This window comes from Cricetulus griseus, chromosome 5 (genome assembly GCF_003668045.3).
Source record: "Cricetulus griseus strain 17A/GY chromosome 5, alternate assembly CriGri-PICRH-1.0, whole genome shotgun sequence".
NCBI lineage: Eukaryota > Metazoa > Chordata > Mammalia > Rodentia > Cricetidae > Cricetulus > Cricetulus griseus.
In genome coordinates, this window is record NC_048598.1 from 186,637,221 (window position 1) to 186,659,209 (window position 21,989).

Here is a 21,989-nt window from a genome sequence, read left to right on the forward strand (position 1 = left end):
CTTAATGTGCTGTGAGGGGAACTAGGTGCCATGATAGCCAGGGACCCTCCGGGTCTGAAGTGGATTGCACGTGTGCCTTCCTCCCAGTAGCTCGTGGTGAAGCAGTGTACTTTACTGTGTCAGACAGAACTCTGGCACTTCGCCCTCAGGAGTACGACAGCCAGCCTTTTCCTTAAACTTCCTAATAGGGACATCTGGGTTGTTGTTCCAGCCTCTTCTTTATTACCTGTCCCTCAGTTTCCTCGATAGTAGAATGAGGCTGCTGCTGATAGCTATTTTGGACATGTTTGGTGATTGGATATACACAGGTGAAGTCCTTGTCATCACCTGCTCAGAGATGGCAGTCATTACTTGTCCTTCTGCTCTTCTGAAGACAGGGTTCTCTCCTGTGTCTAGTTAGGCTGTTCCTTTCTCAGGGCAAGAGTTAGAGGTGCACTCTGGATGTCAGCCACCCTGTAAAGGAAGTGACTGCAAGTGCACACTCCTGACCCTGGTCACATGCTGCCCACCAGCTTAGACAATGAAAAACAAAACTATATTGTGAAGCTGAAATAATTATAGTCCTGCATTTGTCTATTTGCTGTTTGAATCAGAATATCAGTATCCCTGGCTGATCTGGAACCCACTCTGTAAACCACACTGGCTTTGAACTTGCAGAAATCCACCTGAGTGCTGGGATTAAAGAAATGTGCCACCATTAGCTGCTAGACATAAAACAATTGCTTTGCTACTGTGATAATTTCTTCTTTTGTTTGTGGGGTGTTTTTGTTGTAGTTGAGAGTGAGGAATTGTAAGTCTGAGTAAACGTTGGCCTTTTGATGGAGACCCAGGAACATGGCTTGATTGTGCCTGAGTCAGTCAGCAGAGATGTCTGAGGCTAAGGGTGTAAAAGGACGCTTAAAAAGTAGATTTTGTTCACATGATTGGATGGAGGCTCTGAGATGGCACAGCATTTTCCTCAGCTGATCTTCCCAGGTGAGCGCTGCATAACTGGAGTGAGCAGTTGTGTGTGTGTGCACAGGGCTGCCTGAGAGCTTGTCTTATCTTGCCCTTTGCTGAACTCTTTAGATAGAGATGTGTTCAGAGACAGTTGAACAGGATTGACGAGGGTCTCTGCTGCTCAGGGACAGCCTCTATTGAGAAACGAAAGGCAGAAAGGAGGAGGGAGGACAAGGCTGTTTCCAGACGCTGGGTGTGTGTGTGTGTGTGTGTGTGTGTGTGTGTGTGTGTGTGTGTGTCTGTGAATGCCTGTGTGTGTGTGTGTGTGTGTGTGTGTGTGTCTGTGAATGTGTGTGTGTGTGTGTCTGTGAATGCCTGTGTGTGTGTGTGTGTGTGTCTGTGAATGCCTGTGTGTGTGTGTGTGAATGCCTGTGTGTGTGTGTGTGTGTGTCTGTGAATGCCTGTGTGTGTGTGTGTGTGTGTGTGTGTGTCTGTGAATGCCTGTGTGTGTGTGTGTATCTGTGTGTGTGTGTGTCTGTGAATGCCTGTGTGTGTGTGTGTGTGAATGCCTGTGTGTGTGTGTGTGTGTGTGTGTGTCTGTGAATGCCTGTGTGTGTGTGTATCTGTGTGTGTGAATGCCTCTGTGTGTGTGTGTCTGTGAATGCCTCTGTGTGTGTGTGTGTCTGTGAATGCCTGTGTGTGTGTGTGTGTGTGTCTGTGAATGCCTGTGTGTGTGTGTGTGTGTGTGTGTGTGTGTGTCTGTGAATGCCTGTGTGTGTGTGTGTGTGTGTGTGTGTGTCTGTGAATGCCTGTGTGTGTGTGTGTGTGTGAATGCCTGTGTGTGTGTGTGTGTGTGTGTGTGTCTGTGAATGCCTGTGTGTGTGTGTGTGTGTGTGTGTCTGTGAATGCCTGTGTGTGTGTGTGTGTCTGTGAATGCCTGTGTGTGTGTGTGTGTGTGTGTGTGTCTGTGAATGCCTGTGTGTGTGTGTGTGTGTGTGTGAATGCCTGTGTGTGTGTGTGTCTGTGAATGCCTGTGTGTGTGTGTCTGTGTGTCTGTGAATGCCTGTGTGTGTGTGTGTGTGTGTGTGTGTCTGTGAATGCCTATGTGTGTGTGTGTGTGTGTGTGTGAATGCCTGTGTGTGTGTGTCTGTGAATGCCTGTGTGTGTCTGTGTGTCTGTGTGTGTGTGTGTGTGTCTGTGTGTCTGTGAATGCCTGCGTGTGTGTGTGTGTGTGTGTGTGCTTCTGAGTGTGTGTCTGTGAATGCCTGCGTGTGTGTGTGTGTGTGTGTGTGTGCTTCTGAGTGTGTGTCTCTGTGTGTGTGTGTGTGTGTGTGTGTGTGTGTGTGTGAATGCCTGTGTGTGTGTGTGAATGCCTGTGTTGTGTGTGTGTGTGTGTGTGTGTGAATGCCTGTGTGTGTGTGTCTGTGAATGCCTGTGTGTGTGTGTGTGTGTGTGTGAATGCCTGTGTGTGTGTGTCTGTGAATGCCTCTGTGTGTGTGTGTGTGTGTGTCTGTGAATGCCGTGTGTGTGTGTGTGTGTGTGTGTGTGTTGTGTGTGTGTGTGTGTGTGTGTGTGTGTGTGTGTGTGTGTGTGTGTGTGTGTGTGTGTGTGTGTGTGTGTGTGTGTGTGTGTGTGTGTGTGTGTGTGTGTGTGGTGTGTGTGTGTGTGTGTGTGTGTGTGTGTGTGTGTGTGTGTGTGTGTGTGTGTGTGTGTGTGTCTGTGTGTGTGTGTGTGTGTGTGTGTGTGTGTGTGTGTGTGTGTGTGTGTGTGTGTGTGTGCTTCTGAGTGTGTGTCTGTGTGTGTGTGTGTGTCTTCATCTCTGTGTGTATAAAAACAGGCTTCCTGGGAGTACTCCTCTGGTGGTGGTGTTTTGGAAAGTTGTCACTTGACATGTTCTTGCCTGTTGTCCAGGCCTGTGCAGGTTGACATTTCTCAGGTGCTTGTGTCAACAGCTGTCCTCACTTGGAGGAAGGCTTTCCTTCATGGAGGGAAAGCTGTCTCTGAGGCTCTCTGAAGGCCCTGGGGACTTGCTGCTGGTGGCTAGAGATGTGTCTCTGCCTCACTAGGTTACCAGTAGGGAAAGGAAATGCTCTAGGAACCTGGGAGGTTGCGAGTGTGGCCTCTCATACATAGGTTGTCTTATTTGACCTTGCTCTGGCTTCCCTGGATAGTGCCCTCTGAGGATGTTAATTTTGTGTCTTCCTCTCCCCTCAGAGGCACTCAAAATTTGTTGATGGATCAATTTCTTTCTTTGTAAAGATTTTTTCCCCCTGGTGAATAATTGTCTACTGTTTACTTGTCTTCAAGTTTTTTGTTTCTGAGTCAGTAAATATTTGAGTAAATAACTGATTGACAGTCCATATGTGCTTAATTTGGGCCCAGTTTGATGTAGGTTGATTGCCCTTTGGTATATATACATGTTAACTAATATACACTGCAGAGATTTATTTTTTGTTATGTTTTAACCAACTGCAATTAAATTTGAATTGCATGTAGATTATAGATCAGTCATCTAAAAAGTATTTTTAAATGTAATGAACAATAGTGTTATTCTAATGCCATTTTAAGGTGATATATATTTGCTAGGAAAACTCTATATGGGAGTGAAAACAGGAGGTCTTGATTAGATGTGTATCGATGTAGTTAAATTTTTATTTGATTATATTGAGTTGAGTTTGAAGAACTTTATGATGAAAAAATTCCCCAAAGAATTTAATGTAATCTGTGTTTAAAAATAAAGGTCTTAAAAATTGATTTTTCCTTCAAGAGCTGAATATATGAACCATACTTTGATTCTGATTTATGGCCATCAAAACTAAGTTGTAGATTCAAGAGATATTTTATAATTTGTCCTTCTATTAAACTGTGCTGTATCTACTTAGAAAATAAAGTACAAGAAGAAGGTCCATTGACTCCCAGAAATGTGCTATCCTGCAGCATGTGTGCTGTTTCCAGCTTGCCTTGGTCACTTAATGTCATGGTCCAGTGTCTGGCCTCCCTTTTGTTCCCATCTTGTATCTCTCCTTTATTCTTCCTCTTTCCAGGGAAATCTCTCTCCCTTCTTTGGTCTTGTCTTGAAGAGAAAAGGGCTCCATCCAGGCCTGCAGGACCTGGCCCACTGGGCTGTCTATTGCTTCTCTTTTTTCTTTCTTGATTTGCTGAGGTACCTAAGAGTGTTACATCAGATGATGTTCTATCAAAAGCCCTGCAGAGCATCCAGTTGTAAATCATGAATGACTGTGTTCGCTCCAAGAGCAAATGGGAAGTTCTGTGTCTGGTAACATCCTAGTAGCAATAAGAGAGATGGGACCATCTTGGGAGTTAAGTGTGTCTGTCTTTGGCGGATGAATCCAATTGTCCCTTTTAATATATGTTTAAGGCATGCAAATATAATGTATTTTAATCATACCAATTTAATTACACAGTATTATGGCTTTTCACCAGAACAAGTTTAGGTGCAACTTATAAAATGCATTCCCATAGCTGTTGAGTAGAGCAGTTGCTGGACTGCCATATGTATTTTGAGATTGATTATGCATTGCAACAGTTGTAAATTCTTTAAAATACGGTATTTAGGAATCATTTTTATAGACTGACCGACTTCCCTTTTAGCATATTTGAATGTCTCTCTGAAATGACTCCTGAAACATAGCAGTCCTGGCCTAAGAACGACCCCAGCAAAGGAATAGTGGGTTTTGGAAGATTCATGTTCTAGTACCCTTAGTGTTGGAATCTTGCTTTTCTCCTCAGTGTTTTTTGGCCTTTCTTTAAGTTAAATTTGTTTCATTTGAGACTTGTTTGGGAAATACCTAGCCATATTCATGTAAGTGCATTTTAAAATGTTTACAACTGCTTATTTCCCAGTGTTAAACACAAAACCACCCTTAATTCAAATGCACTTTGTTCCTGTGCACAACTATTAATGTTTCGAAGCTGCTTCACATACTAAATGTTTCTGGATTAGGGACCCACATAATAATGGAGTATGCTTGTTTTGGTTCTTCACAGGGGTTTGTTGTAAGAGCTTAAAATAAGACTGCAGCTGATTTGTGTGACGCACAGTAACTGTTTATTTAATGTAAGTGCACTCTGTATCTTTCCTCTCTGATCAGCCTGAGGAATTTGCATGCTGCAAAGCAGCCATCTTCTTTTATACTTTATTAAATATCTGTCAATTATAAATATCAAGGTTTTACATTAATGTCAAGATAGTACATCAAAAATTCATGGAATATGTGACTTTTTCCAAGGGTATTTAATACTTAATGCATTTGTGTCATTTTTCTTTTCAGAGATATTGACAGGTTTTATTAAGTGTTTGTTAGGGAGATTTCATTTTTATCAAGGGACTATAAAGAGAAGCTGCATGCTAAATCAATTTTAAAAGCCAGAATATCATTCATTTTTCCATCTTCAAACACTTATAATCCATAGATTTTATTTAAATTTCTTCTTGGTTTATTTTTGTTTTATGTGAGTGATAGTTCATGACAGAGCTTTAATAAGGATCAACTATGCTGACTGTAGTGGTTTTTAATTTCCTTAAGCACTGCTACCAGACCCATGCAATATGGTAAATTCTTCAAAATGTCATACTTACATATTTAGCAATATTGCTCCTTTTTATTGAAGCCAAACAAACAATTTTAGATATTAATCTTTCCCAAACATAGTGATTATTTTGTACTAAGCACAATATTGCTGTTTCTCAAGGAGGATACCTCCTTTGGATGGAAGAGGCAGTGAGACAGTGCTTTAGAGGGTCGCCTACCTGGCTTTGCACACAGATTCTAGAATCCTTTTTATTTTCACTTATTTTTGAGGTAGGGTTTTTCCATGTAGCCCAGGTTGGCCTCCAGCAGGTGTGCGTCAGCAGCCCTGGCTTTGCAAAGGAAGCCTGGCATGCCCCTTTTCTGATGTCAAGAGCACTGGCAGATGTTTGTTTCCCCAACCTTAAATCTTTGTTATGCTCAAGAACTGAAAACCATTTGTTACTTGTGATTTGGAAGAAAACCTGTTTAGTTTCAGAGTAGTGAGTGAGTCATCAGGGCACGTGGCTGGCTCCTGTGGGCCCCTGCCTTGGAGGCCTGCTTCTTGTGTCTATTTGAGGATACCCTGTACCCCAGCCCACATAGATTTTTGTCTGGGAAACTATAGCCACTAAAATCAGTTGGCCACCAAGAGTGAAGTTCCTGTTTGGACTGGCTGGAGGATACTTAAAATGCTGGGAAAGCATTAGAATGAAGGGCAGGCTCGTGCTAGTTTACTCCAGAGGGAGTAAAGTATTCATGCCATGTGCTAGGAGTTTGAATATGTTCATATGAAGGCATTTTAGAAGCTCTCACTTCACTTCAAATTAATTTTAGGCAACAGTGAAAGTGATTGATCAAAAAAAAATTCTGCCTAAGTGCTAAATAAAAATTGTTTGGGATCAACGTTTGTCCTTGTTCATTTTTTTTAAAATAAGGAAGCCATTTATTTCCAACATTAAATATTACATTAAAAACCATAAATGAATTGTTTTTTATATTAAATACCTCCAGGTCCTTGAAGCGTACTACATAAACATGATTAGATAAAAGGTATGGGTTTTGTTCTTGTTTTTTTTTTTTTTTGGTTTTTTGTTTTGTTTTTTTAAGAAACATGATTTTATTCAAATGAAACTGAAAACCTTGTAGGCTACAGTGTTGCTGGTAGAGATTGCTCGCACTTTCTTCCATGCTGCCAATAGATGGCGCTGGCGTCACGGTAGTGAGAGCCCTGCGGAGGAAGAAGCCACTTGCCACCTCAGTGCTACAGTTTGCTTCAATGTAACTGTTAAGTTCATGTGTCACTGTAGACTGGCTTTCATACTAGAATCTTGTGTGCTAGACACACCCTGGTTTTTGAGAACAACTATTTCTAATGGCTTCTCAAAATATTATGTAACCACAGAGAAAAAGAATAGTCAACTTCTACCTGAAAATGTACTTACACATTTTTAATGATTTTATTTGTAATGATTTTTATCAGGACTATTAGGTCATTTAGGATATATGTAAATTATTGGAAAGATTTTGGCATTAACCTTTCACCTCTTGGCCCTGGAGTGGTCACCCATGTTCCTGAGGAATCTGAGGCTGACCGAGGATACTCAACTGTTGGTAGAATCTTCAAGTCCTTTTGAAAACTGAAAATTGCCATCTTTTTTCCTACTTAATATCAGACTTTTGAGGGGGAAGGTGTTAAAATTTGAGTGTTTGTGAGATTTCACATAGGAATTTACCAACTTCCAAAAGGCTGTAGTAAATGCCATAGTTGAAGTGAATGTGAATATATATATATATATATATATATATATATATATATATATATAGAGAGAAGAGAGAGAGAGAGAGAGAGAGAGAGAGAGAGACGGAGGGTTTCTGTGTAACAGCTCTGGCTGTCCTGGGACTAGCTCTGTACACCAGGCTGGCCTTTAACTTACAGAGATCTGCCTGAGTGCTGGGATTAAAGACGTGTACCACCACCACCACTCAGCTGAATTAAAATTTTTTTAAAAAAAACTAACATTTTCCCATCTTTTAGACTTTGAAAAGAGATATCTCAGGTGTGCACATTTCTCAAAAATACAATACTATGAGATTTCATTTTATTACAAGAGAAAGAAAAATTTACCAGTAGGATCCCTTTTGTTTACTATTTTGAAGTTTTTCTGTTAATTCTCACCAGGTTAGTTTTGAGAGGAGAGAGGGTCTACGCTGATTTGTGTGCTTAAAGGAAAACCTGGGCTCTGTCTTGGCAAAATGTAGTGATTAAGAGGAAAACATACCTCAAGCCCCTCAGAGTACAGCAGATACTTCTTGTCAGTCTCCAGGCTCTGGAACAGCCGTGCCCTCTTGCTGACCTTCCCAGGGATAGCATTTTCTGAGTCAAACGGGAATGCCATGTCATGTACTGTTTGTATGTTGTTGTCAAGTGTCTCATTTAATTTCACATTGTTACTCAAACATTCATTGTATCTCATTGTATTTATGTTGCCTTCTAGCTGTAGTACAGGCAGCTCTCAAACCCTTGGTCCTCCCACCTTAGCCTCTCAAGCTGGTGTGCACCACTACAGCTGGCCCAACGTGCATCTTAAAGGCTATGGGAATATACTTCTACAGTTTGACTTTTCTTCCAAAGGGATAAAATGAGGCTAAGAAGAGGGGAGATTCTGGCACCTGGGAGCTAACACCCAATTGGCCACCTTTTGTAATATATACTTTGCCTAAGATTGAGCAAAAGCTTTTGTTTTCTAATTGATTTACTGTTTGAGCCACTTTTACCTCATCCCCTACTGCCCTGCACACACAGTGCCAGCAAGCACATTACAGGGAGCGGTGATGAATTACAGTACACTTGTGGTACCAGTACCTGGAGTCAAAACTGTGCTGCACTCGGAGAGCCACGGTAACAGGCGCAAGGACTGGCTCCCGCAGAGTCTTGTCTCTAGCTCAGAAGCAACCATTTGTTCATCTGATCACTTGCTGCAATCTGTCTATCAGACAGTAATTGAAAGTAAAGATTAAAATCACACTGTTATAGCTTTTAATTTCTTAAGTGCTCAAAGGTCTAAAGAAGAGGGATTTGTGAAGAGGGAATATGAAACTAAGATTTTCTTTCGCCCATGTATGAAGTTTTGGATATTTTATTAAATGTTCTTTTGTCTAGAAAAAAAAAAGAATCATTTAAAACAATGCTGGTGTGTTTCATCTTTATCATACTTGTAAGATTCACTTCATTCTCAGGAGACTTTGCTTGGTTTCCTGTGTTTGATTCACATTTACTGTGTAAATAATTCATTTGCACGTAAGTCGATTGTCATCAAGTGATGTAAGTTAGAGAGTGTGGAATAATTTCCAGCATACTATAGGACCTGTAAGTGTTGCTTTTTGTGACATACAAAGCAATTAAAAGCTGGTCACAGGGCGTGAGACCTCAGGATAGTCAAGTCCCCACGCCCGGCTTTGCAGGCTCTGCTGTTATCTTGAGAGCTGGTGCTCACAGCCGTGGGTGTGCCTGCTTTGTGAAGGCAGGCCACCTTAAACTGTGTTGTGTGTGGTGTCTGTGGGTTCGGGGATCGAAGTATGAAGGAGCAGATTTATGGCGGCCGCTGGGCACAACAAATTAAGTTGACAGTGATGTATGAGGGCACAATAGCATGCTGATCCCTCAGTCGCTCGGCTGGACGCCTCCTGCTTCATTTGGCTCTTGTTAGGATCTGTTAGCAGCTAAATAATGAAATTCTGCTGACTGATTTCTGTTTTCCTTTTTTCTCTTTTTACCTCTGCTTCCTAAAACTACCCGTTCCCAGACCCATCCTCATGCCAACAAACTGCCCTTGAAGGATTCTTTCACTTACGAGGACTACAGGTTGGTGTAAGGGGCACTGTGTTGAGGGTGGTTTCTGAGGGAATGCAGGATCTGGAGGTGAGGGAGGCTATCAGCAATTGACCTGCTACAGCCACTATGGCGGTCCCAGAGCCACAGTGAGCAGCTTTGATAAGCCCTGGCATTTTGACAGCCACTTAGAAACTGCTGTGAACTTGTAATGCTAGTGACTTGGTTAAAGTAGCTAAAGGATGTTTGAGCTTAATATTCATGCTAAGTGTTGCTAAAGGAGTTTTTCTCTTTTGAGTAGCTTACATTGGTGTGAAGAGGGGATTCTTTTTGAACAAAAAGTTAATGCACTACATAACATAATAAAAGTGTCCTGTCCTACATCTCACACACACCTTAGAGAGGAGAGACAGCACCCACTTGTCAGTGAGGCTTAAAGCAGGGTAGAGTCAGCTTCTGGGTGGGAGAGGGGAGCTGGCTTTGGGGATGTTTCATCACCTTGATGCTAAGGGTTGAGACCCCTGCTGCTTCTGCTTCCTCTTAGCACTCTTCCTTGCATGGGCTTCGTTTCCTGTCCCTCCTTCCCTCAATCCTGGATGTAGTTCTAAATGGCACCAAAAAGACTGAAAACTAGGAGCCAGTCCATAACCCTCACTTTCTGGTTGTGTGCATTCTCCTGCCTGTGGCTTTTAGATGTTTTACTCTCAATTCTGTTATTTTGTTTTTGTCACAGGTGGGCGGTCTCTTCAGTTATGACACGACAAAACCAAATTCCCACAGAGGACGGCTCCCGGGTGACCTTGGCCCTGATTCCTTTATGGGACATGTGCAATCATACCAATGGCCTGGTAAAGACCTCCTGGGGTTGAGTCTGGAGGCTGCTGAGCTTCTGGGTGGACTTTCTGCTTGGCTTCCTGTTTCCCCTTGTCAGCTCCCACCAGAAGGACAAGCAGAAGCAAACCCTGCTGCTTCCTGTCTCCCTCTGGTAGAAGCTGGGCGTCCTTTTCAGACTGCAAACTGAGAACACTAGTCTTAGGGCATTGTAGAAACTGCAGCGACTGCACTGTGTGTTCCAAATCACAGCCCTAGTTCTCACGTTCATTTTCTTGTCATTTTCTGGATCATAGACTGAACAAACCACTTTCCTTTTTTATTTCTGACAAGTATGGGTTTATTGAAGGAAACTGTTCATCTTTCTGGCTCTCTCTCTTCTGGCACTTTCTTTTTTTTTTTTTTTTTTTCCCTCTGCTGACTCTTCTTCACCCCTCGTCCTACTCTGTTCCTCACCCTCTTTAATTTACCTGCTGTGCTTAGGAACCCGTGTGTAGGGAGGTTTGTGTGCTCCGTTCTGGGCACAAGTACAGGACTTGAGAGTGAAGATGGGAAGTTCTTCCTGTGGCTAATCTGTGAAGGAGGAGGGCAGGTCCTGTTCCTCCACATTGCCTGGCTTCCAGGCAATGTGTGGCTGAAGCTTTGTGCTGAGGACTTCCTGGTCCTCACATTTAGAAGGTGACAAAACCCAGATCATCCTGAAGTCTTCAGCGCTGCTAGTCTGCAGGGTGAGTTGGGTTTGATTCCTGCTTCTCAGTGCCAGCTTGCTCTGTTATTATTAGCCATATTATAAATAGATTAAAGAAATGCTGAAAATGATTATTTCACATCTATACAGCGGCCAGAGCACATGCGCTGTGCGCCAAGCACTCAAGGCAGACTGTCCTGCTAATTCTGGTAGTCTTTCAGATCTTAACAATATTTAAATTGTAGCAAGGACAAATTACACTTTTATAATTACATTTTGTCTTAATTTAGATATGCTTAATTTAATTAACAGGACTAAGAAATAGTAGCATGTTTTACATTTTCATTAATGAATATAATTTTACACTCTTTGTCCTTTTTTTCTCCTTTAGAGATATTTTTAAACTGATGATAAGCTTGAAATTAAAAAAAAAAAATCAAATAGCTTTAAATATCTGACCCTGTGTTTTCTTTCCCTCTTTATGTGAACTAGATCACCATTTCCCAAACTCAGTTGATCATTAAAGTTTATTTTCACTTCCAGTGTTAACAAATGGAAAAGAGTTAAAACACACAGACATCTCTAGTAAAGTCAGCCATTCTTTCCTGTAGCCGCTCTGGTTTCCTGGTGGCCCAGAAGGCTGCTACAGCTCAGGGCTCTGCTCTCCTGTCCTTTGACTGTTGGTGCCACCCTAACATGTTCATAGGCAAGCTGAGTTTGGACCTTGGTATTCCTTCCCTGCCAGTATGATAAAGCTGTGCACTCAAGTTTATCTCAAAGTCAGACCAACAGACAGCTCTTGGCATATCTTCCCTAATATAATTTGTGTGACTGTGATCTCCTGTGGTTCTCTGCCGCCTCTCAGGAGGTTTGTTCAAGAAGCCAATATGTTTTCCTTGCCCCACATACCTAACTCCACACCTTTGATGTGTTTCCCTTGTCATAAGGTTTCATGGGACATTTAGTGTGGCAAGGTTTAAGGAATAGAGTTTTCAAATGTAAAGCTGTGTATTGTAGGTGTGACCATTTAGCTTCCTTTTACAGTGAAGTGCTTGAACTCAAGGCTTGACCTTTCAAGCAGAGGCTTTTATTCCCTCTTTGTCTGTGCTGACTCTCCTTGTACTGTTAGGCTGCTGAGCTCTCACAGGGGAACACAGGAGAAAGGTGTGCTCACCAGTGCTATCTGCTTTTAACAGAAGTCCTGAGCCCTAGCAACACTCTGCAGGGGCAGCATGGTGGAAGGCAGGAGCAGTGCTGCCTAGGGTTTTGGAGAATGAGAGTGAAGTCCTTTGCCACCTGGAGAAGCAGATTTTAAGAGGTCACAAGGCCCAGCCCTCCTTGTGCGCCTGTGCTCTCCCACATGCGCCTGCTCACAGGCTTGTCAGTGTGTGTGTGGATGGAGGCTTCCTCTAGTGTTCTTCACCTTGTGGTTTTGAGACAAGGTCTCCCACATGAGACCTGGAGCTCACTGCTTTGGCTAGGCTGTCTAGGGGGTTTGCCTGGCCCCCCCCAGGATGTTAAAGATGCACACCACTATGCTTGGGTTGGTTTGTTTATTGAGTGTGGATGCTAGGGATCCACACTCAGATTCTTATGCTTATACAGCAAGCTTTCCCACTGAGCCACTTCCCTCATCTTGGATATGTGTATCTTTAAATCTTGCTTATCTGTCTAAAATTAGCAGAATTGACAGAATTCCTTTCTTAAAGTCATTCAGTTTACCTGAGAGGGATTCTGCTCAGTGGTTTACAGGGCATGCTGCGTGCTGTGGTGAGTGTATACATAGGACTGTCAGTCAGTGTGGAAAAGTCTTTGAGGCCCTCTTGGTTAGCTGTTGAAGATGTTTAGATGGCAAGCTTAGAGCAGAAGCCCAGCTTCCATAAAAACGTACAGGTCTCATCTATCTGTGGCTTGTTGCTGTTCCTAACACCACTACAACCCACCTCAGGGCCTTTGACTTTTGTGCTTGCTGCTGCTCCTGCCCAGAACATTTGTTCCTCAGATGCTAATGAGACTCAAGTTACTGTCAAGTGAGGCCACCCTGAGTATCACTTCTGTCACATAGGCCCCCTTCTTGTCCTTGTTGTATTTGTATTGCCCATGCATTATGGTCCCCCCCCCTTTTTTTTTTAATGAAGTCTTTTGTAGCCTGAACTAGTCTTGGACTTGCTCTGTAGCCATGACCTTCAGTTCCATTGTCTCTGAGTGCTGGGATTACAGGTGGCACTTCTCCCACAGCTGGCTTCCACACATTATTTTGAAAGGTCCATTATGGCAGGTGATTTTTTTCTTCTTTCTTTTTCCATTTCTTCTTCTTCTTCTTCTTCTTCTTCTTCTTCTTCTTCTTCTTCTTCTTCTTCTTCTTCTTCTTCTTCTTCCTCCTCCTCCTCCTCCTCCTCCTCCTCCTCCTCCTCCTCCTCTTCTTCTTCCTCCTCTTCTTTTTTTTTTTTTTTTGCAGGATGGGTGGGTGTGTGCGTGTGTGTGTGTGTGTGTGTGTGTGTGTGTGTGTGTGTGTGTGTGTGTTTCTGTCATAGCCTAGTGTTCTGTGCTTTGAATTCACCAGCATACATGCTCTGGCCTGGGACAAAACAACAGGACACACAGACACAACTGTCTAAGTTTTTCCACTGTCTTTTCCAAGTTATATCAACAAGTATGCATGACTTCTTTCCTTTGTCATATACAATGCAGTAATGCGCACTAGGAGGAAACTGAAAAAAGACTGCAATGATCATGTGCTCCGTATGTTTGAGGGAGTGAGTGTGTCATACTCTCCCTCCTATGGTACTGCTTAATAAGTGAGTCTTTGATTCTCCAGACAAGTTTACCGTCTAGGAGGCTGGCAGTATTCAGGAATGGGGTATCAGTCTGGGATTTTGTGCCTCCAGGCAGTCCTTTCAAAGGCAGTATCAGACATTAGGGACTGTTCATCAAGCACTGGGGACACTCCTGGTCTCCTGGAGGGTGGGGGACTCACTGTGCAGATATATGTGGTGGCAGCTAGAGAGGGGAGGATGAGAGGAGATGAAATGGGGGAAGGCACTCCAAAAGAAGACTAGTTTCAGAGTCTCAGAACAGAGCAGGAGTTAAAAGTAGCTCCATTCAAGAGGGAACAGGACATGGCCTGTATGACCCAGAACACCATGTTCTGAGGCCTCCAGGAACTTGGTGTTGTCTAGAATCACTGTGTGGTCAGAGAAGAACCGTAGTACAGGAGCTTGTACTGCCTAGAAGGCCTTTGCAGATGCTGATAAAGCAAGGGTAAGAGCTGTAGTCACAAGGGAAACTGAATAAAAAAAGTCCAAAGGGTGTTTAAATGTCCCTGGTTAGTTAAGAGTGGTCACTTCTGTGTGTTGGTGCAGAGGCCCTTGCCAAGAAAGGTATGCCTGGAGAAGACGTGGGTTGGGGTCAGGATAGGATACTTTTCTGTATCCTATGGGCTTAGAAATACTCATTTATATCTTTTAGCAGAAAGAGAGAATAATGATGATTTACATTGCCTTTGCTTAGCTGAAAGTTTTAGGTGAGTTTGTAATTACAGAACAAAATGTCTGTAATGCAGAAGCAGCTCCTTTTCTTGTACTCTTGATTCTTAGTGGAAAACCCACTTTCTTTTGTATTGCTGGTAAAAGAAAGGCCAGGGCCTTATGCATGCTCTACTGCTGAACTAGACCCTGCCCCACATTGATTCCTCACTACAAAAGTTATATAACAGTGACACTTTAAGTAAATGCAGGTATCCCAGAGACCCCTGTGTGGGCCTGCAACTTGTGTCCTGTCAAAGGCAGCGATTTTATAATGATGTGTTTGGTGGAGACCTAGAAGTGATGCGCAATGTCTGTTCCCAAGAGAGATTTACTTCAGATCTGCAGTTTTCTGTACAGTCTTTGTTGTTCATGGAAACGACTGACATCCTCGCCATCTCTTTCCTGGAGTCCTGAAGGTCTCTGTTGTCTCTGTCAGCACCCTAGACAACTTTGTCCTGAAGGGCGCTTGCTTCATCACCTGTCTTTCTCTCCTGCCTAGATCACGACTGGTTATAACCTGGAAGATGACCGCTGTGAGTGCGTAGCCCTACAGGACTTTCAGGCTGGAGAGCAGGTAGGTTTCAGTGCTGTCTCTAGCTGTGAGCCAGCCTGTGGGCTTTGCTCATCCTAAGAGGCACTGGGCATAGGGAAGAGCTGGGATATTGATCCTTAGCATTGTTTTCTGACCAAACCTGAGACAAAAAGATGCTTTGAATTATACTTCTGTCCAAAGGAAAACAGTGTAGCTCTTTGTACAGTTGTGACACTGTTAGACCAAATAGACTTTGTCTCACAGTACTGAAACAAAAGCTGCATTTCTTTATAAAGAGGTGGGATTTAGGTAATTAAAACCTAAGGAAATTAGAACAGCCATCCCTATCCTCTTGCACTGTCACTGTGATATGTACATTTTTTATCTAATAATTTGGATGGAGGTACAGGTGAGTTTCCCAATAATTTTGAAATGTACATCTATAAATCTCTGCATTTATCAGTTTCACAACCCCAGCCCTCAGTAGAAAACCAATACAGGGACAGACACTGCCTTCCATTTGATCTGCTCTTCAGAAAAGTCCACAATCCTCTGTTAGTGTGAAAGTGCACGGACTGTGGAAGTGGGTTTCTGACAGGAGTTAATTTAAATGCCTGTTTCAAAAGGAAAGGAAGATGAGGCACATCCTAAAGAGCAATTTAAAAGGAGATTGGCTGGCTGGGAGGCTTTGTGGTCCTGGGTCAATATCTCCATATCCCCCCTCTCCCTCTGCCTAGTAGCAGTAGTAGGCATAAGTGTTTGGCTTCACTCTCCTTAGATAGTTTGGGAAGTTGAGAGGATTGCACACCTTCACCTTCCACAAATCATGCTATACCAAGTGAATGTGTGGTTAAAAAACTGTCTCCTGATGTAAAGTAGCATTAGCATATGAGAACTAAGCCTTTGCTCTGCTCTGTTTTAAGAATACATACTAAGTTTGTTTTATGTCCTTCTATTTTTTTCTTTGCTGCATCTCAGATTTACATTTTTTATGGCACTCGATCAAATGCAGAGTTTGTGATCCACAGTGGGTTTTTCTTTGACAATAATTCACACGACAGAGTGAAAATAAAGCTTGGAGTAAGTAAAAGTGACAGGCTCTACGCCATGAAGGCTGAGGTCTTGGCTCGCGCCGGCATCCCAACGTAAGTAAAAAAAAAAAAAAAAAAAAACATGGGTTGGCTCTTTCCTGTGCTACATGCAGTTTTTCCATTGCTTAGTATTTAATTGGTGTGTTAATAAAACTTCTCCACAGTACTGTGCCTTAATCCCTTTATCCCTGTTACACAGCAAATTTAGACCTTGGAGATGTGTGGTGATTTACCAGCACTTCCAGATAGAAATAATTGTGTCACTAGCAGTGTTCACAGCCAGTTCCGAGGGCTATGGCCTGCAGTCCTCGTTAAGTTAAATAAGTGCTCTGGTATCATTAATGTCTTTCACCTTGAAAAGGCTAATGACCTGGATCAATTTGTTTTATTTAATTCTTTGCCACCATTAGTTTCTGTAATGAAGCCATGATCCTCAGTGATTCCATGAATTTCTGGTTAGATTCTGTAAAATTTTCTTGCATTTGTGGTGTGAAATGGTAAAGAAGGTGAGAATTATGATTTATTAGTCCTCCAGGGACTAGAGGAACCAATCTTAATGAAAATGGATTATCTGGACTTTTTTTTGTTGAACTTGTCAATATTTGATTAATGATAAAGTGTGAACTCAACATGAATTATTGTTAATGTGTCTTAAGGACTGTGGGTGTGTTCAATTCTCTCACCATGAGCGTGGTAAGGCCATTCGGCAGCAGGGATGCTGGGAGGGACCGCCAGTGCCTGGCAGGGCCTCTCTACCCACCCGCTTCACACTTTTCAAGTGTCTGTCTGCATGTAGTGAGGACCACTGCTTGTGTGTGCACCAGGCATCTTCCTCTGGAGGAGCTGTGGGGCTGACCTCAGATTTTGTTTTTTTTCAGATCCAGTGTGTTTGCATTGCATTTTACTGAGCCGCCCATCTCTGCCCAGCTTCTGGCTTTTCTCCGAGTATTCTGCATGACTGAAGGTAAAAGTCATTTCAGATGAATAAAAAAAAAATTTAAAGATTCTTTTTAAATTGTGAAAATGTAAAGCATGGGGGATCAGATTAGAGATAAATTCTTGAAATGGGAAGGCTTTTTTGGTAGAGGGAAGCTGGCAATATTGGAGAAAGAACTAATCTGTTGTACACTGGGATGGTAGAGTCCAGATATCTGGAGAGGGTAAATAATACTGCAGACAGCCGCTCGCTGTATTAGACAAAATGTTCCTGGCCACAGCCAGGAAGGATGAAGTCTATGTATTGCTCACCCATTTTTATATTAGCTTAGAACAAGTCATCAGAGCTTGCTGTGCTTTTGTTCTCCATCCTAAACTGTGCTCAAACACTGGTCCTGAGGTTTCATTTGTAAGGGATGGGGCTGTCTTATTAAACTACCTTCAATCCTGTGCAGAATGGCCCGGCTAGAGAATAAGTGACTGATTGGCTGAACAGACAGATGTTTCCTAGAACAACGGTGCCGGAGCATTAGGGAAGGTGCAGCTGGCTAGAGCAGTCCATTTTGGCCACAGAGAAGTGGGATTTCTTTGGAGATATCTATATCTCTGAATCTATCTATCTATCTATCTATCTATCTATCTATCTATCTATCTCCAAAACTTGTGCAGTGCAGAATGCCCAACATGATGCTGCCTGCATTTTCACTCCTTCTGCCTTGTGAGCTGTTTCCTGTTGCATGGAAGCAGTCTCCAGTTCAAAGTATATGGGGGCTTAGGCCAGGGCTACTCAGCTAGTAAAGAACAACCTTGACTCACACCAACTTACTTCCAGAGCCTAAGCCCCAGACATCTCCATGTCCCTGATGTGGGCAAGGAGGGGAAGAAAGGTAGAGCAGTGTGAATGTCCTCAGGATGGCCGGACTCGGGCTGCCTTGAGAAGGGGAGTGGCTTAGGAACCTCTGAGGAAGGGGTGCCTGGTTTGTTGTTGTCTAGGGTCAGGTCAGCAGCTGCTTTGCATGTTTTGTCTCCAGTCATGTGAGCTGTGTCGGCCCAGCTTCTCTGCACATCTGCTGGAGAGAAGAGCACAGTCTCTGTCTTGGACTGCAGTATGAGCCAGGGGCTGGGAGGAGTGACAGCAGGGACTTAGCCTTGGAGATTTCTGAAAGAATTTTCTATTTCTAAGGAAGTGGGTTTGTTTTTTAAGATCTTTATCTCTAAACAAAGGTTATAAACTGACGAGTGAAGTATTTAAAACCCTGAATTTTACCATAGAACTGGATAGTCGGTTTTTTTTTTTTAAACATCAGATAACATGCATTTTAAAAAATCATTTTATGTCTCTTGCTGTTCTTTAGTTTCTTTTCAGTCATCAGAAGACAATTTGTCATGTCAAGACAATTGATGTATTCTTTGAATTACTCCAACTAATACTAATAAAAGTTTGGTTTGCTGGCAGCACAGCTCCTCAATTTGAATTGTAAATAATGACAGCTGTAGGGCATTTTGCTCTGAAAGAGATCCTGTCTCACAGTTACATAAGAAGCATGGGTGTGTTTGTTGAACTGAATAGGATGGGCAGGAGATAAACTGCTCAGAGCCATTGCTGAATTCTTCCTTCCTACATATAGTTTTGAAGGTGATTGAAGGTTGTGTTTATGTGTAATTTAAATTCCTTGAGTGAGAGAGAGGCTCACTTTTCCTTGACTAAGATTTCTATAGTCCATGTACTTGTTCCTCCCATCTTTGGCTTCCTTGTTATAAAATGGGGTACATAATTATCACTTGGAGGGTCCCAGGAGGATAGTGACTCTCTTCAGTGTCTTTAAGACATTTTCTTTTCATCTTAATATGACTGTGTACCATGTGTGTGCAGTTCCCACAAAGGCTAGAAGACAGCAGTGAATACCCTGGGACTGTTGTTATAGACTGTTATGGGCTGCCACATGGGTGCTGGGAATTGAGCCTGAACCATTCCTTCAGCCCCACCTCAGTGTCTTTTTGATCCAGTTGGCAGGACTGAAGTCTGGCTCAGGGTCTAGGAAGAACAGCTCTATGATAGTGAGGGATGTGGCATGGAATGTCTGTAGAAGTGAGCCTGTCTGAAGGCTCATTCTCAGTGTCCCTCTGAGAGAGTGCTGAGTCTGTACACTGTCTTTCAGGGAGTCCAGCTCACTTGCCCTCCTAGCCTGGAGAGTCTGAGAGAGGCTGGGATAGGCTGGTGATGTGGAGACCTAGAAGGGGCTGTTAAGTGAGGGCTGTACTGCTCCTTCCTAACTGGCCACTGTGTGTCTTCCCTGTAGAGGAATTGAAAGAGCATTTGCTAGGAGACAGCGCCATTGACAGGATCTTCACTCTGGGAAACTCTGAGTTTCCTGTCAGCTGGGACAATGAGGTCAAACTGTGGACATTTCTGGAAGATAGAGCCTCACTTCTTTTAAAAACATATAAAACGACGATTGAGGTAATTAGATCAATGAATGGATATCATGCTTTGTTGCATTTCTAGTCCTTAATGTATTCTGATTCTTAGCAAAATGTGTTTATCAGCGTCAGTGTTTTTCTGTTTATCATGTATATACTTAATAGCATTGCTGATTTGTTGATACATTTCACAAATTTAGTGATTTGTTTTGTTTTGCTTTTTTGTGTTTTGAGACAGGGTTTCTCTGTGTAGCCCTAGCTACACAGCTGTTCTGGAACTCACTCTGTAGATCAGGCTGGCTTTGAACTCAGAGATTTACTTGCCTCTGCCTCCTGAGTGCTGGGATTAAAGGCGTGCACTACCACCATCTGATTCAAACTTAGTACTTCTAAAAACTGTTTTTCATTCATATGATACCACAAACATGAATTTGTATTTCACTTCAAAACTTTTATCACCCTCCTATCCCTGTCCCTCTCTCAACTTCTCTTGTTCTCTCTTTTGCACCAACATGTGGTGCATTACTGGGGAGTAAACCTAGAGCCTTACATGTGCGACAGAAACCACAGTTCTCTCGACTTTCAGGACAGCCTAACTAAGACTGCCCTGAACTCTGTATTCCATCCCAGCCTCAACCTTCTAACCATCCAGTCTCAGCCTCCTGACTAGTTAGGATCACAGGCTGCGCACCAGGCCTGGCTGGAAGACTCCTTTTGTCTCTTATTCTTTAATTCATGTCCTGCACCCTGGGCTCAGCATGAGGGCCCCAGTCAAGGTGATTAAAGTAAGCAACGCCCTCCATTTTTTATTGGCTTCCTTTTTACTTGGCCTTTGTTTTGAGAGATACAACTTAGTGTATAAGATTCATAAGTCAAACTAGTTTTTTTTTTTTGATGGACATTGTCGAGTTACCAGGTAGTCTGAATAGCTTCTAGCACCACTTAACCCCCTCAGGCTGACCTACTGTCCTTTGCTGCTTTGCTGATCTAGACTTCTTGTCATTAATTTGGTGTCTCCTGCCCCCAGGAAGATAAGATCGTCTTGAAAAACCCTGACCTGTCGGTCCGTGCCACAATGGCCATCAAATTGCGCTTGGGTGAGAAGGAAATTTTGGAAAAAGCAGTAAAGAGTGCAGCCATGAACCGGGAGTACTACCGCAAACACATGGAGGAGAGGGCTCCGTTGCCCAGATATGAGGAGAGTGACCTGGGACTCTTGGAGGGCGGTGTGGGGGACTCTAGGCTCCCTCTGGTCCTGAGGAAGCTGGAGGAGGAGGCAGGTGTGCAGGAGTCTCTGAGCCTCACGGAGACTGTCAGCAAAGCCAAGGCTGCCGAGAACGGGCTCGTCAATGGGGAAAATGTGATCCCTAATGGGACCAAAGAGTCTTCCGGCAGTACGGGTGAAGCGAAGGAGCGGCTCTGAGATGCACTCATTGGGATCCAGTTTAGCAGAAGTTGTGGACAGCCCACTACATTGCCGTGTTCCTTGTTAACATTTTTCTTTTCGCAGAGAGGAGAATATGTTTTTGCTGCTTTATATAAAAGTGATTTTTAAGTTATTTTAAAGATCTAGCTTCCCTTTTTGATTAAGATTGCCATCTTGCTTCTGGGCCAAACAGAGGGAGGAGGTGCCTTTGGGAGACTGTGCAGACCAGCCGTAGGCACTTGCAGCTCTTCCTGGGAAAGAGTTGAGGTCCGAGCTCAGCTGTGCTCTGCAGGCCTGCCATCCTTGCTCCAGAGTGAAAGCTAGCTCTGCCTCCTGCTGAGGAGCCAAGGTTGGACTCTAGGTGTTCAGCGGACAGTGGAGATGAGGCACAGTGGAAAGAAAGCCAAGTGAGGTCTGGGCAAATCTTTTTCGCTCCTTAAAAATAATATCCCCAGTACCAAAAGGTAAGGTGGCAACTTGATTTCCCATGGCTTAAAATGTTGATGATGATCTTAATTATATAAATACACACATATATCTAGTAATTTCTAAGGATTTGTTTTCTTTTTTGTGTTCTGTTTTGCTGTATTAAAAACTTGTCCTTTTCCTTAAATCAAAGTAGGACTCGCGTCCTCTTCCTTAATTTTAAATGCCGACTCTGATTTCAGAGAAGCACATGGACTTCCAGTGATGGCAGTGGACTCTCACAGGCTCAGCCACCACAGTAATGGTCAAGGGACACTGACTTCCAGGGATGGCAGTGGACTCTCACAGGCTCAGCCACCACAGTAATGGTCAAGGGACACTGACTTCCAGGGATGGCAGTGGACTCTCACAGACACAGCCACCACAGTGATGGCCGAGGGACACTGACTTCCAGGGATGGCAGTGGACTCTCACAGACTCAGCCACCACAGTGATGGTCAAGGGACACTGACTTCCAGGGATGGCAGTGGACTCTCACAGACTCAGCCACCACAGTGATGGTCAAGGGACACTGACTTCCAGGGATGGCAGTGGACTCTCACAGACACAGCCACCACAGTGATGGTCAAGGGACACTGACTTCCAGGGATGGCAGTGGACTCTCACAGACACAGCCACCACAGTGGTGGTCAAGGGACACTGACTTCCAGGGATGGCAGTGGACTCTCACAGGCTCAGCCACCACAGTGATGGCCGAGGGACACTGACTTCCAGGGATGGCAGTGGACTCTCACAGACTCAGCCACCACAG

The 21,989-nt window shown here is 43.4% G+C and overlaps 1 protein-coding gene across 1 annotated transcript in view; it reads left to right on the plus strand.

Moving 5' to 3' along the window:
* Positions 1 to 21,304, plus strand: part of Setd3 (SET domain containing 3, actin histidine methyltransferase) — a 66,981-nt gene extending 45,677 nt beyond the window's left edge. The window contains exons 7-13 of the mRNA XM_027416355.2: positions 9,275 to 9,333; positions 10,034 to 10,148; positions 14,846 to 14,920; positions 15,857 to 16,023; positions 16,848 to 16,933; positions 19,206 to 19,366; positions 20,354 to 21,304. Of these exons, the coding sequence (XP_027272156.1) occupies positions 9,275 to 9,333; positions 10,034 to 10,148; positions 14,846 to 14,920; positions 15,857 to 16,023; positions 16,848 to 16,933; positions 19,206 to 19,366; positions 20,354 to 20,749 (1,059 nt within the window). The 3' untranslated portion in view covers positions 20,750 to 21,304. The remainder of the gene's footprint in view (positions 1 to 9,274; positions 9,334 to 10,033; positions 10,149 to 14,845; positions 14,921 to 15,856; positions 16,024 to 16,847; positions 16,934 to 19,205; positions 19,367 to 20,353) is intronic.
* Positions 21,305 to 21,989: the final 685 nt, after the last annotated feature.